Source organism: Denticeps clupeoides, chromosome 18 (assembly GCF_900700375.1).
Source record: "Denticeps clupeoides chromosome 18, fDenClu1.1, whole genome shotgun sequence".
NCBI lineage: Eukaryota > Metazoa > Chordata > Actinopteri > Clupeiformes > Denticipitidae > Denticeps > Denticeps clupeoides.
This window is the reverse complement of record NC_041724.1, coordinates 222,860-235,625: the sequence shown is the minus strand read 5'-3', so window position 1 is coordinate 235,625 and position 12,766 is coordinate 222,860. Positions and strand designations below refer to the sequence as shown.

The 12,766-nt window shown below is 50.4% G+C and overlaps 1 protein-coding gene across 2 annotated transcripts in view; it reads right to left on the bottom strand.

The window, feature by feature from the left end:
- Nucleotides 1-8,804: 8,804 nt before the first annotated feature.
- The window catches only part of LOC114767928 (protocadherin Fat 4), a 56,951-nt gene continuing 52,989 nt past the window's right edge, over nucleotides 8,805-12,766 (bottom strand). Inside the window, exons 16-18 of one of the 2 annotated variants that reach the window (XR_003743004.1) lie at nucleotides 12,492-12,753; nucleotides 9,121-11,981; nucleotides 8,805-9,026 (exon numbers count right to left, since the gene is read on the bottom strand). Coding sequence is in view for 1 of the 2 variants with exons in the window: in XM_028959852.1 (XP_028815685.1) it covers nucleotides 10,114-11,981; nucleotides 12,492-12,753 (2,130 nt within the window). In the remaining variant the exon portion in view is untranslated. Of the gene's footprint in view, nucleotides 11,982-12,491; nucleotides 12,754-12,766 lie in introns of both variants that reach the window. The other variant, XM_028959852.1, reaches the window with a different exon arrangement.

Sequence of the window (12,766 nt, the reverse complement as noted above, 5' to 3'; positions counted from 1 at the left end):
CCTATTTTGATCATTCATAATATAAGTACAACATGATTTAATGTCATTTGAACAAGCTCTGAGTTGAATAATTTTTTTTATGTGGGCATAAACTTGTGAGTCAAGTGTCCTCAGGTGTTTGGTATGAAGCTGCAGAACCTCGGGACCTCTGTCCCCTGTCCTCGGGATTAACAGACCGTCCTTTCCTCGGATTGTAGGAATGTGACATTAATCTTTAAACAGCGATGACATTCAGTCTGGTGAAAAATGACGGCTACGTGACAGATATAGAAGCAGGGAGGTGAACCCAGCACCTTACATGGAGCTTGGACTCTCAACAACATTCTGAATGCTTTTTATTTCGCGAGATGGTGGACGTGGAACAACTGTGGTCTAATAATAGAACAGCCTGGAAGGACTTGTGTTCGATCGTATCGGATCCTTCCCTGGTCCGCCATCCTGAACCAATCTCCAGAACGCTCCAGAATGTTCTCTGGAATGACAATTAAACCAACAAAGAGCGACCTGTGCAACGAACCTGAAGGAATTGGTGCGTTGAGCGGTTGCCAGGTCCTATAACCGCGCAGGGTGGTTAAATGGCGAGATTTTAATGAGATTGGTTCATTCTGTCGACGCCCCCTGCTTACATCACGCCAGTGATCTGGGAGTTGGTGTAGTTTAGTGTTTCCACGTGGGACTCCTGACACTTCTCAGTTTTACCGAGTTCACGGTTAATTAACTCAACTTTAATTAGCAGGAGAGAACGTTTTTCACGAAGACGTTCTGTATATGTGAGACGTGTGCGTGTAGGTTTCCAGACGAACCCCTTCGTTATTCTGGGATCTGCCAACCGTCCTTTGTCCCGCGGTTCTTGGACATGCGAGCTAATTAACGCTTCTCACCTCGCGGGCCGCTCCCGTGTGAGAACCAGCATCTTGAACTTGTTTTCAGGAAGTTCAAAGCGCCTGTGTGGGGACGGCGCATTGTTCCCCCCTCGATGGCACTTTAGAGACCAAATGAAGTGAAAGACATCGCCATGACAAACCAAGTCATGTGTGAAAATAAGTGCCAGTGTCTTCTCTTCATAATGACCACGTGGACACGCCTTATTAAGCAGGGAAATATTCCGGTAATGAATCACGCTGGGCCCGTTCTGTAGGACACAAGGACTCGAATGGGCCTTTAAATAACCAGTTTGTTTTACCGGCTCTCATATTTAAATGTGCCTGTCCACCGGGACACAACGTCACGGCTGTGTTGACCAGAGCCTGTCGGAGGGTCTCAGAATGTGACACGGACCTGATTTGGCGCTGGCTTAAGAGGGAGCTGATTGGTGCTGAATGAGAATTTGCCGACATCAGCAGTGTGATTTTGGGGGACAAATATTGACATTACTGGACAGAAAAAGCACTAGTTATTTTATGGATATGAATCAACACATGAATCAGTGTTTATCAGTATTTAAGTGAGAAGATGAAATGGATGGTTTAAAGTAAAAGTGGTGGACGGTTGGTGCTAGGCTACGATGGAGAAGCTGCTTGGCCCATTTAGGGTCCTTGAAATATCTTTTAATTTCAGTAAATTTGAGGTCCTAATGCTGCAAAATTCAACAAATGTCCATTTTTATTTCTTTATGAACAGTAGATTTTACGTGGCCGCATCATCTCGGCGGTCAGACATCTTTATAACGATTTCTCCTCGTCGGTGGTTCTTCATGCACAGAATTCCGGCTGAGAAGAAACAGACTGTAACTGTTTGAACTACCAAGTGGCTTTTTTCCCGTCCTTAATAACCATCTATTCAAACCGGGCCGATGCCCGTCTTCCAAACGAGGGTCAAGCTCTCACACATGGTGAAGACATCAGGATCGGCGTTTGATGTCCCATTCGTTGCCCGGCTCATTGCTGGCTGAACGCGTGTGGTTGAATTTCCGTTTGCAGTTAAAGTGACCCTCTGGGTTCCAGCGGCACGTTCCGCTGTAGATGTGATAGAACGTCTCCAGCTGGCCTGTCTTATTTCCCTGAATAGCTCAGTAATATGTGAAGAACTTCTGGATTAGCCGCTGACATGCAATCAGGTGGAAATTTCTCCGCGAAGCGCCGGAGTTGCCAGCGCCGCTGCTTGAGCTGTTATAAATGATTCCTTCTGCTGGGAGAATTAATATCAGCAGTAATAAAACCGGTCAGGATCTGGGTCCCTGATGGTTTAATCCCATATGTGGTCAGAGGAGCTGGAATGCAGCGCTGGCATCTCCTACATCGTCCAACCTGCTGGGAGATGGTCTGACTCCTGGTGGTTTCAGTGGACCAGGATGGTGGTTCAGACACGTGAAACAAACCTTTAATCATCTTCATTTCCTCCACTGGGCATAACATGTGCGAAAACGGCCCTGTTGGCTTCCACGAAACTTTGTGGACAGGTGATCTTGGACCAAGGAAGATCTCCTCAAATTTGAGTTGATCCATTGGTGGACTCGAATCTCACTTTTGTAGTGCTTTTGTAAAACTTACTGCCACCTTTAGCAGGGTTTGTGGCCAATGGCGCCATTTCTCCTGGTGCTTCAAAGGCTCCCATCCTAAGAGGAGGGTCAGTTGCAGTTTGCTTGAACTTTGTTGGGTTGATCTAGTTCATTTCTGGCAATGAAGGACATTCTTCTTGCTAATGGAAGATCTTTAATAAGAAATGTAAAAAATACAGCATGTCATGTGTTTTCAATGCTTTCATTTCATCTGCCCAGAAGAAACTATGGTCCAACGTGGTTGGCAAGGAAAGGCTGGTAAGAACCAAACACTGTTGCCAGAAGACTTCTGGCACGTTTGCTGTGTCTAAATGTTGAGATTTAACTCCTAACAAGGTAAAGTGAGGTATCTACACTCAGTACACCCTTTAGTTTGTGGAGGGTTGCAGATTTTCACTTGGAATTGGTGCAGAAATACCAATTCCTGGACCTCAAAGGCCATGTCCCTGGTGGCTTTGGCCGTTTGCCGTAATCTTTTGCACTGGAACCCTTGATAAATGGTCCTGTTTTTTCTCTGCATGCGCAGGAAGTAATTTTGTGAGCCACGGAGAAGAGAATCGTGCTGAAGAAAATGCGGAGCCAAGAGGGGGTCTCCTGCATGTCTGAAAAATGATATTTGTTGCGCCTGTGATGCGTTTGGCAGATGGATCTGGAAGGAGGTTCATCTCTGGAGATCAGGAATGTTCAAGCTCCTTTAGGCCTTGGTGTCCTTGGATGGTATTTGGCTTGATGACCCACGGGTGGACGCCCTGTTTAGCCATGTGGCCTCTGACCCAGCCCACCCTCGGAAAGTCACTCAACTTGCTGAAGGCCATTATTCTATCTAATCATTCATCAGCCAGTGAAGATTTCCTCCAGCTGCTGTCCTTCATCATCGTATTCATTTACTGCTGCGTTTGTGGTGTCTGCATCTTCTGACGTTGTGGAGATGAAGGCTGTGCAGAAGGTCCAGCAGGCTCCAGTCTCACAGATATGTTGCCAGCCTGAGCATTTTCTCCTCTGCAGGGTGTTGCCTGTGAAACGGTCACAGTCCCAAATCGCTGCCACGCCTCATGAATTCACGTACAGCTGGCAGCTGAAACTGGATCCCGATTAGCGTGGAAATGACGGAAATCTCCGTGATGCATTCTGGTACGATGGCCTGGGATTTATGTTCACAGACAAGGATCATGGGAAGTTGACTTTAATCCGTGAGATGATACTTCAGGGGTCAGGGGTTAATATCTGGGAAAGAAATATTCAATCTGGACACATTTCTCCGTTGTTTGTGTACCGTAGATATGAAAAATCTGCAGCGTCGTGCCGCCTGTCGGGTTTTTTGCTTTGTCACCGGGTGCGACGTCTTTGAAGACATGTTCTTCTCGTCTGGCCCTGTGTCCTTGACGCTGGCACGTTTCGCGTCCCTCTGGGACGATGCCACACGGTGACGGCTGGGGTGTGATGCGTTCTGCAGGACCGAAGTCCTCCAAACAGTAAAACAGAGAAGCGGCGGTCCTGTAAACGGAAAGCGGGCCGCCAGATGTACGGTGGCGAGTCCAGCGGTCGGAGCAGGGGTCAGACTGTGGCGGTCCTGGGTCGGGGGTCAATATTCCTCCACTGCAGAATCCCAGTGACAGGAGATGAAATAGATCTGTTTCCTTAAGTCCCTTAACGTGTTATTGCTGGTGGTGGGAGGGAGCAGAACAAACGTCCCAGCTGGACGCTCTCAGATTATTATTATTATTATCAGTATTATTACTATTTTTATTAGAATTATTTTATTGTTTTGTCCTAGTGGAGAAAGGACATTTCAGTTTTTTTCCTGTATATGCAGCACTGTGCTGGCAGCCGTTCCACGTCCATTTATTCAACCGTCCACTTTCATCTGGCTAAAGGATCAGTAATATACGGTTTAATGGTAAATAGAAGATTTTTTAATGAGCTGGATACCACGTATATACAGTGAATGTGCGACTGGTTGGGGGATGAGACAGAATAAGACGTTCAGCACGTCCACTATTCCTGGAATTTGCCAAGCCGCTGTCGTCTTTTTTCCGTCGCTATGACGGGAGTCGCTGTAACAACATGAAAGGCCCATAAATCTCGGCAGCAGGGAGTCGGCCGCGGCGCGGCTGCAGCTTACTGCCATTTTACCGCCGAGGCTGAACTCTGGCAGGTTTCATTTATAGTAGAGCAGCGTTTCCTTCCATTGTGTGCCAGGAAAACCCAGGCCTGCTGGCGGTTCTCCGGTGTCCGGTTCCCCCCCGGAACGTCCCTCCCGCTGCCAGACAACACGCTGTACTAGGCAGGGGTTTCATTTGCCCGTACAAGGATTTGCAGGGTAAAAGGTCAAGGGTCAGCGCGGCAAGTCTGAAGGCGGGCATCGCTGGTGTCGACGTGCTGACGGGCCTGGAGGGGACATCTTCTCACAGTGGAGCCTTGTCTCCACCTCCCCGGGCTCCACACATGATGGCCGACGGCCCCATTAACTCTAATTATCGGCCCACTTTTTCACCTTCTTCAGCCGGATCGGTGTTTGGAATACCCACGCCCATCCGGACCGGGAGCTGGGATATAGAACCTCACAATTCCAGTGAGGGGTGTTTGGGGGTCCAGAGATTAGAATGATGTGCTGTACTCGGACCACCGTAGGAGCAGAAGACCCGGCAGTGAACCCTGATGTTTCATCAGACCCCAAACATTTTAATGGACCTTCTTCTACGCAGTTAGAAAGTGTTTCTGGATCCGATGACGCGTTGAACTGTGGGTAATATACAGTTCTGTAAAAGACCGGGCTAGTAAAGGTGAGAGAAATGACATTTACATTTACAGCATTTACCAGACGCCCTTATCCAGAGTGACTTACAACCAGTAGTTACAGGGACAGTCCCCCCCTGGAGACACTCAAGGTTAAGTGTCTTGCTCAGGGACACAATGGTAGTAAGTGGGATTCGAACCTGGGTCTTCTGGTTCTTAGGCAAGTGTTACCCACTAGGCTACTACCACCCTAAATGAAAGTCCCTCCGGACCCTCGCGAGCATCGGCGTGTCCCGAGCAGCAGAAATCAAGCCCGGAGAAGGTTTCCACCGATGGAATATGATCCAGGTCTTCACGCGCCTCTCTCTCCGCTGAGGAATCCGACATCCTGAAGAGGGAATGTCATTTATCTCAGAATGACGTCATGCGCAGGGCGTCCAGAACATTTCCACATAAATCCGATGCCTACTGCACACTGTACATCAGGGACTTCTCCATCTTTGGGAAGAGGATCCCGTCTCCATAAAAGCCCCATTTAGAAGCTGCGCAGAGAGCAGTTTATTGGGGCGCCGCTTCACGTCTCTTCCTCCAGCTTCATCCTCGCTCTGTGGAGAATAAAAATGGACGAGTCTGATGATCAGGCCACTCCCTCGCTGCACAGCACACACAGCACACACACCGTTTTATTCTCATGCTGTCCAGCTTTATCTTCTGGAGCTGCGAAAGAAAAACTCCAGATTCCTCCAGACCCGTCCAGATTCTTCACCAACACTGACCGTGGTGGAGACCTCACTGAGACTTTCCTCTCAAGCTGGATGGAAATTGCAATTAAGTCATTTCTGGCATTTTAATGACCTCAGCAGCGACCAAGGAAAACATGAAATCTCCAGGAAAGACCTGCAGCTTTATTATTTTAACCTTCTCTGCTGGAACTGCTGATTCTAAATTGGAAATGCATAAATCAACGCGTGCAGCAACAACCAAATCTGACCCACAGTGGACAACAAAGTAAGCTCCTTTTCTTCAGGCTCGAAGGTGCCCTCACAAACTTCCTTAATAATGACATAATTACAGAAGAGGAAGATTTTATTCATCTTCATCTTCATCACATGTTTGCTCAGTGTCTGCTTGAGTATTTTGGAATAACAGTCCCCCAGAAATAGAATGAATTCATCTCTCAGAGCGTATTTTTATATCTAGCGGACGCTGCGTCCATAAAAACAAGAGCAGATGTGGCGAAGGCAAATATTTACCCACAATGCTAATTACCTCCAATTTTACCATGAAATGAAGCATCTCAGCCTTAACTCAAAGCAACACTAATGCTAAAGCATACATTCATACATGAAAAAATAATATGAATATATCCACAATCTGGAAGCAGTTTATGTTAATTAGACTTTAATTATTCGTCAGTAATTTGGCGCATTTCCATTGTTGGTGATTTTTTCAGATCAAAGTGGATCGTGCTGATCCATGTTAATGGTCCGTGTCTTAATTAACCCGACTCTCTGCTGAACTCCGGTTTTCGTATTAACGACAGGACAGGAACTTTTTGCCTCCTTTTTAAAAATATTTATGTAAAGTGACGTTGGATCAGGGGAAGGCACCATATAAATTACACTTATTATTATTAAATTATCAGCTTACTTTCATTACTTTCATTTCCGTCAAACACACAAGGTGGAGTCGGCAGCCTGGACCGAAGGTGGGAGGCCACGGCGGCTTTGAAAGACGATTAGCATGAAGACCAGACCCTGGAAGCAGCATTGACAGAATGAAAAGATTAAGACTTGAGAAAAGATAGCGGGGCCTGGGAAAGCCCGGGGGCGAATGCAGACACTCCACTTCCCAATGAGGGAGAGAGACAATCGGCCAATGAAGGGCTGCGCTTTTAACAGCTGCCAAGCGGCCCTGCGTTCCGCCGTGTAAAGACGGAGGAATTTACTTGTACGTGACTGAATATGCATCTGTCTCCCAGAGAAGAAGCTGTTGAAGAATCAGCACTAATCCATTTTCTAATAATAGTGTTGCGACAACATTCCCATATTAGAACTGCGTTTGTGTTCATTATAATCCAGTTTTAATTGCGAATATTATTATCCAATGATCCAGGCTGTCCAGTGAGGTAGTCGTGAGTTTGAAAAATCATCACACCCGTGACCTCCAAATATTTAGATGTTTCATAAACGCATCAAGGAAGTGGCCACTCCAGTAAAACCGAGCAGGAGGACACCAGGAAGTAGAGGAACAGAGCTCAGAAAAACATCGGGCCTGCAGCCACGGGACAGGTGTGGACGTGGACGTGGCTGGAACCTGGTTATAAGGAACTGTGGAGCAGCCGGTCGGGGTTTTATGTGGACCGGTCGCCATTTTCTGGCAATCGGCACACGCCTGCGGGTTAGTTTATCTTCTCCCCCTTTGGTTTCCCCTATTTTTTGGCCCTCGTGCCGTTTTTGGTTTTTGTATATTAATAAAATCTCATTCCCGGTATGTCCCGCCTCTGCGCTTCACTCCCCCTGTAGAATAGTGTTGTTTGGGAGAACCGGTTTGTGATGAGGTGTATTTATGGATTAATATAATAAATGTTAATATTAATAAACCCAGCCGACACCCATCCACGTGAGAATTGGCTTTTGGGAAGCTGCATGACGGATTTTGGGTATAAACCCCTATTTTTTTTAAATAATTAACAATGTCGAGTGTTTGTCCGTCCTTCTCATTATAAAACCAGGGGACCGTGGGACTTCAAACGGTAAACGTCACGACTCCAGGCCGCCTTGTGACGCGGGGGCTTGAATCGCTGATTTATGAGGGTCTCCGTGTCATGAGGTGGGGATTTATGGGATTTATTCGGACCTGCAGTACTGTAGATATAAGCCACTGAGATTGCGACACACCTCGACGGCGTGAGAAGGCCGGCGTGAAATCCGGTGAAGGTTGTTTCACCCTCTCCAGTCCACAGAGCCTCGGCATGAAGAAGAATCCCACTCAGCAGCACTCTGTCTTGTACGCAGATCAGAAGCAGATGTGCATAATTATTTCTTGTGGTGTTTTCTGGCAGAGGCCCGGCGCCGAGTTTCGAGCTTCGCGGCTGATAATACGATCAGAGCGAATCTGGCAGCAGCGAGTCGTATGGCGAACGCCACGTGTGCTGCATGCAGATGTGAGGGTGGCGCCCCACAGCCTTCAGATGAATCAGCCAGAAGAAGCATCTAAAGCCACATCCACAAGATCCTGGAAGATCTGCAGCTCTTACAAGATGAAGAAGTGCCTTCTTCTGGCCCCATATGCAGCACCAGGTCTTCTGCTGTTCTTTTACTCCTCCAGTGCACCAGGCAGGAACAACTGAAGCCTCAGAGTCAGAAGAAGAAAAACCCAGAAGTCCCTCAGCATTCAGTAACTGTTTTATTGCAAAAACCAGTGAAGAAATGATTATTGCACAACATGTTTGCTTCTAGTTTATTCACATTTGTTATAAATCAAACTTCATTTCAAATTAAAGCACTTCCTGGAACATCCTGGAATTCAGCACATGAACTTGCTTTTCTTCTTGTAAGTCTGCGTGTCGAATTGTGAGACGTATCGTGTGATGAGGTGCCACCGTGCTCCCCTCGGTTCAGAGAGCGTTAAGAGTGCAGCAGGGATGTCATCGTCACCGCACAAGGTCCCCTCACAAGACCAGCACATTTCTGCGGAGATGATGGTGGACATCAGTCATGGAAACTTCATCACGACTTGATGGCTTCCCTTCAGATGTCAGTAACAACGTAGATTTACCGACGTAGTGTGTCTTTTACAAGCATGATGAAGAAGAGCTGGATTTATTTCAGAAGAAAAAAACAGAGCTCTAAATTCATCTTTTGTGGTAGAAGGTCCACACAGACCTGGGATGTTCCTGCTCTCTACATCCTCGATGGCTGAGAAGATAAGCAGTGGGCCTCGGCGAGAAGAAGATCTGGTCCTGCTCCATGCGTCCTCTCGCTGTTGTGCTTGGCTCGGCGCTCGGTGGCTCCGTTTCACTCGATGACCTTTCGCGAGGGTTTCGTTCATTTGCATTGGAGTCAGAAGAGGAACAGCGACCTTGCGGCACGAGAACCTGGAACGCCGCAGGAGATCCCCGTGGACAGAGAGGGTGGAAATGCACATTTTAAATAAATAGTTTTATTCTGTTATTGGCTTTTATACGTATAAAGCATACAGCATGTTATAGTTTTTATCAAAAGTGGAAAATTCGGACATAAGTAACAAATGTAAAAAATAAGTACTTCAATCTTACTTTCCCTGAAAGCAAGAGCATAATTTCCAGCATATGAAAATATCCGTAAAACGCTGCTTAAGTACTTTAAGTTAATAAACAGTAAAAAAACGTAGAAACAGTACAACTTTTAAAAACACTGAGAGTTTCCTCAAATTAAAAATACATAAAAAACGAGACACAGTACACCAGCTCATAGTCTACGTGGAATGGGCTTCCTACAGGGGACAACGTCCAAACGTTCCCTTTGTCTGGTCCACGAACTTCTCCAGCCGCGTTGGCAACACTGACACGGTTCGTCCCAAAAAGAATAAGACATCCTCAAATGTCCGTAAGGCTGGGGGTCCATTATTCAGCTCGGCCGCGAGCCTGGTCACTGTCCTTCTCAGCTCGGTGACGATGCCACTGGCCACCACTCGGCCCGTTTACGGGACTGGAGATACACCAGGGTCGGACTTGGCTTCGCTTGGGGTGAGAATGGCGTGAGTGACACAGGGCTGAGTGCCGAATAAAGTCTCCGCCTTACCGAATTTAAGGTCGTCCGGTCGTAACAACAAAAAACGTACTTCTCAGTTTCCACCGCGAGAGGACCGGGACGGCGTCTCGGCGGAAATAAATACTCTCATACATACTGCTCCGCCTCCCCTTCGTTGAGAATGGTCACAGACCCGTCCCCGCTGTTCATCTCGATGTCCTTCGCCGCCGCGTTCTCCGGCAGAAGGGCCAGGTCCTTAAATACGTCCATGTAGTGGCCGAAGCCCGGGCCCCAGTTCAACAGGTTGTCCCAGTTGAAGCTGCCGGCCTGCGGGGCCAGTTTGTGGTGCTCAGTCAGCGTGGCCTGGGAGCCGCCGGGCCCGCCCTCGGCCCGGCGGCTGGAGTAGCGCCGCTGCTTCAGCCTCCCGCCGTACTCCTCGTCGTCGGCGTCCGACTCGTTCACCTGGGACAGCTTGGGCATCCTGGAGCTGTAGGCCACCGGCTTGTCCCTGTCGTACTCCATCTCGGAGCAGGTGAAGGAGTCGTGCGAGTCGCTTTCCGAGGACGACTCCGGGGCGGGGACGCCGTCGGCCGGGTTGCGGACGCGTGACAGCGGCCTGCGGCAGTCCTCCTCCGAGGAGGAGCGGCCGTGGTCGGCGCTGCAGATGCTGGGGTTGCGGGGCCGGGGCGTGTTGAGGCGCTCCACCTCCTCGATGGAGAGCCCCACGGGCGGCCCCGTCTCTAGCGGGATCTGTTCTACGGGCTGCTTCAGCCGGCTCCCCGGCCTGGAGCCGTGTCCCGCCATGGTCTGGGGGCTCTTGCTGCGGCGGCCCAGGCGGGTGGCGTAGTTGAACATGGCGGGCTGGCACGCCTCGGCGTGCAGGTCGAGGGGACTGCCCTCCCTCCGGGCCAGGTGCAGCTCCCTGGCGGGACTGTTGCGGTAGAACGAGGACGGCTTGGTGAACGGGGCGGGGCTGTGCCGGGACAGGGGGTTCGGGGTGGGGCAGGCGGAGTGGCTCAGCGGAGTTGACCGCAGGCCCTGGGCGTAGGTGGGCTGGTAGGTGTAGCTACTGGCCCCCAGAGGTAGAGGGGACTGCCGAGCGAAGCCCAGGGGACTGTGTCTCTGGATGGAGAACTTGGGGGTGTGGCTGCGGAACTGCTTGTAGTGCTGGATGATGTCGGCGTCGGACGGGGCGATGCTGCTGGCGTTGTCGATGTCGTAGTGCTCGATGTCGGCGTCGGGCCCGGCGCAGGGCGCGCTGGGGACGGTCTCGTTGTTGTGGGGGATGTCGGTCTCGTCGTAGATCAGGTAGGGGTTCTCCCTCTCGATGATGTCCGGTTTGGGGTTCCCCTCCGGCTGCTTCCGCACGGTCATGTCGTCCCCATACGGCGGGATGTTGTCGGGGTCGTCGAAGGCCACGTTCTCGCTGCCCTTCTTCTTCTTCTTCTTCTTCTTCTTCTCCTTGGGCTTCTTCTCCTCCTTTGGCACTTTGGTTTTGTTGCGACCTTTGCAGTGGTTGCACAAGATGAGGCTCAGCACCACCAGAGCTAAGATGGTGGCACAGCTGCCCACGATGGCCGGAACTGCCCAGATGGGGAGGTGGATGTCGGTGCTGGCCGGGACGGGACTGCAGCTGAACCCCCCGTCGTCGGCCATCTTGCAGACGGAGCCCTGGGGGCACTGCACCCCCAGACAGGCCACCAGGGCGTCGCAGGTGCGGCCGGTGTGGTGCTCCTCACAGACGCAGCTGAAGCCGCCGCGGGCGCCGGGGACGCAGCTGCCGCCGTTGCGGCACGGGCCGGAGGCGCAGTCCCCGGGCGGCACGCACTGGTACGAGTACCACTGGTTGACGCACATCAGGCCGTCCCAGCAGGGGCCGCTCTCGCACAAGTCCGGCCCCCGGCAGCCGGTTCTTACGGACGGGTCCGACTTGGTGACGGTGACGGCGCTGTGTTCACCGCTGAAAGGCAGCGTCTCCTCGTTGTACTTCACATACGCGAAGCAGCCGTCGAATCCTGCGAAAGGACAAGAAGACGAGGCGCTTAGACAAACGTCTGCCAGTCGCGTCTCAGCGTTCGCAAGATTGATCACTTGGGTTCTTTGCCAAATTGAACGTAAAAACTGTAATCGGGGCAGCGTGATGTAAATTTGTTAACGCCCGTGCCCTTTTAATACCGTCTCTAGGTAGGCCTGCCACTTGAGACGTGCATCTGGAAGAAATAGTTTTGTTATATTTGACAGCGTCCCAGTAAATATAAAAACCATCCGGGAACAGAAAGAAACAGGAATCTGTCCCGGCGAAGATCCCCTTCGCCATATAAGTTCATGATCCCAAAGATGTTTGCATTCTTGTAAGTATCAGACAGTGTCATATTCCCTCCTCCTGGAAGACCTCCCTGTCACCCTGTCATGCGCTCGAGTCGGACCTGGAGACACAGCAGAACTACCGGCTCCGATTCGCTCCAACTCCTCATTTCAACTTTATTCCTCACACACTTAAACTTTGAAGTCACTTTCAGACTGACCTGCCGGGGATTTTTGCTGGGCGGGACCGGGCGGGACCCCTCCGAGGGACATGGTCAGGACGGTTGCCCCTCCGAAGTCCTGAGTGCTGTGGTGGATGACCTTGACGTGCGTCCCGTCCACGCGAATGGAGGTCGACGTCCCGTTCTTGTGGAGCCGGAGGACGTGCCACTGGCCATCGGACAGCGCCACGTCTCCCAGCGTCCTCTCCACCTTCCCGCCTACACCCGCGTCCGACGTGTAATGCAGGTTCCCGTTCTTCAGCTGGAGAGAGACA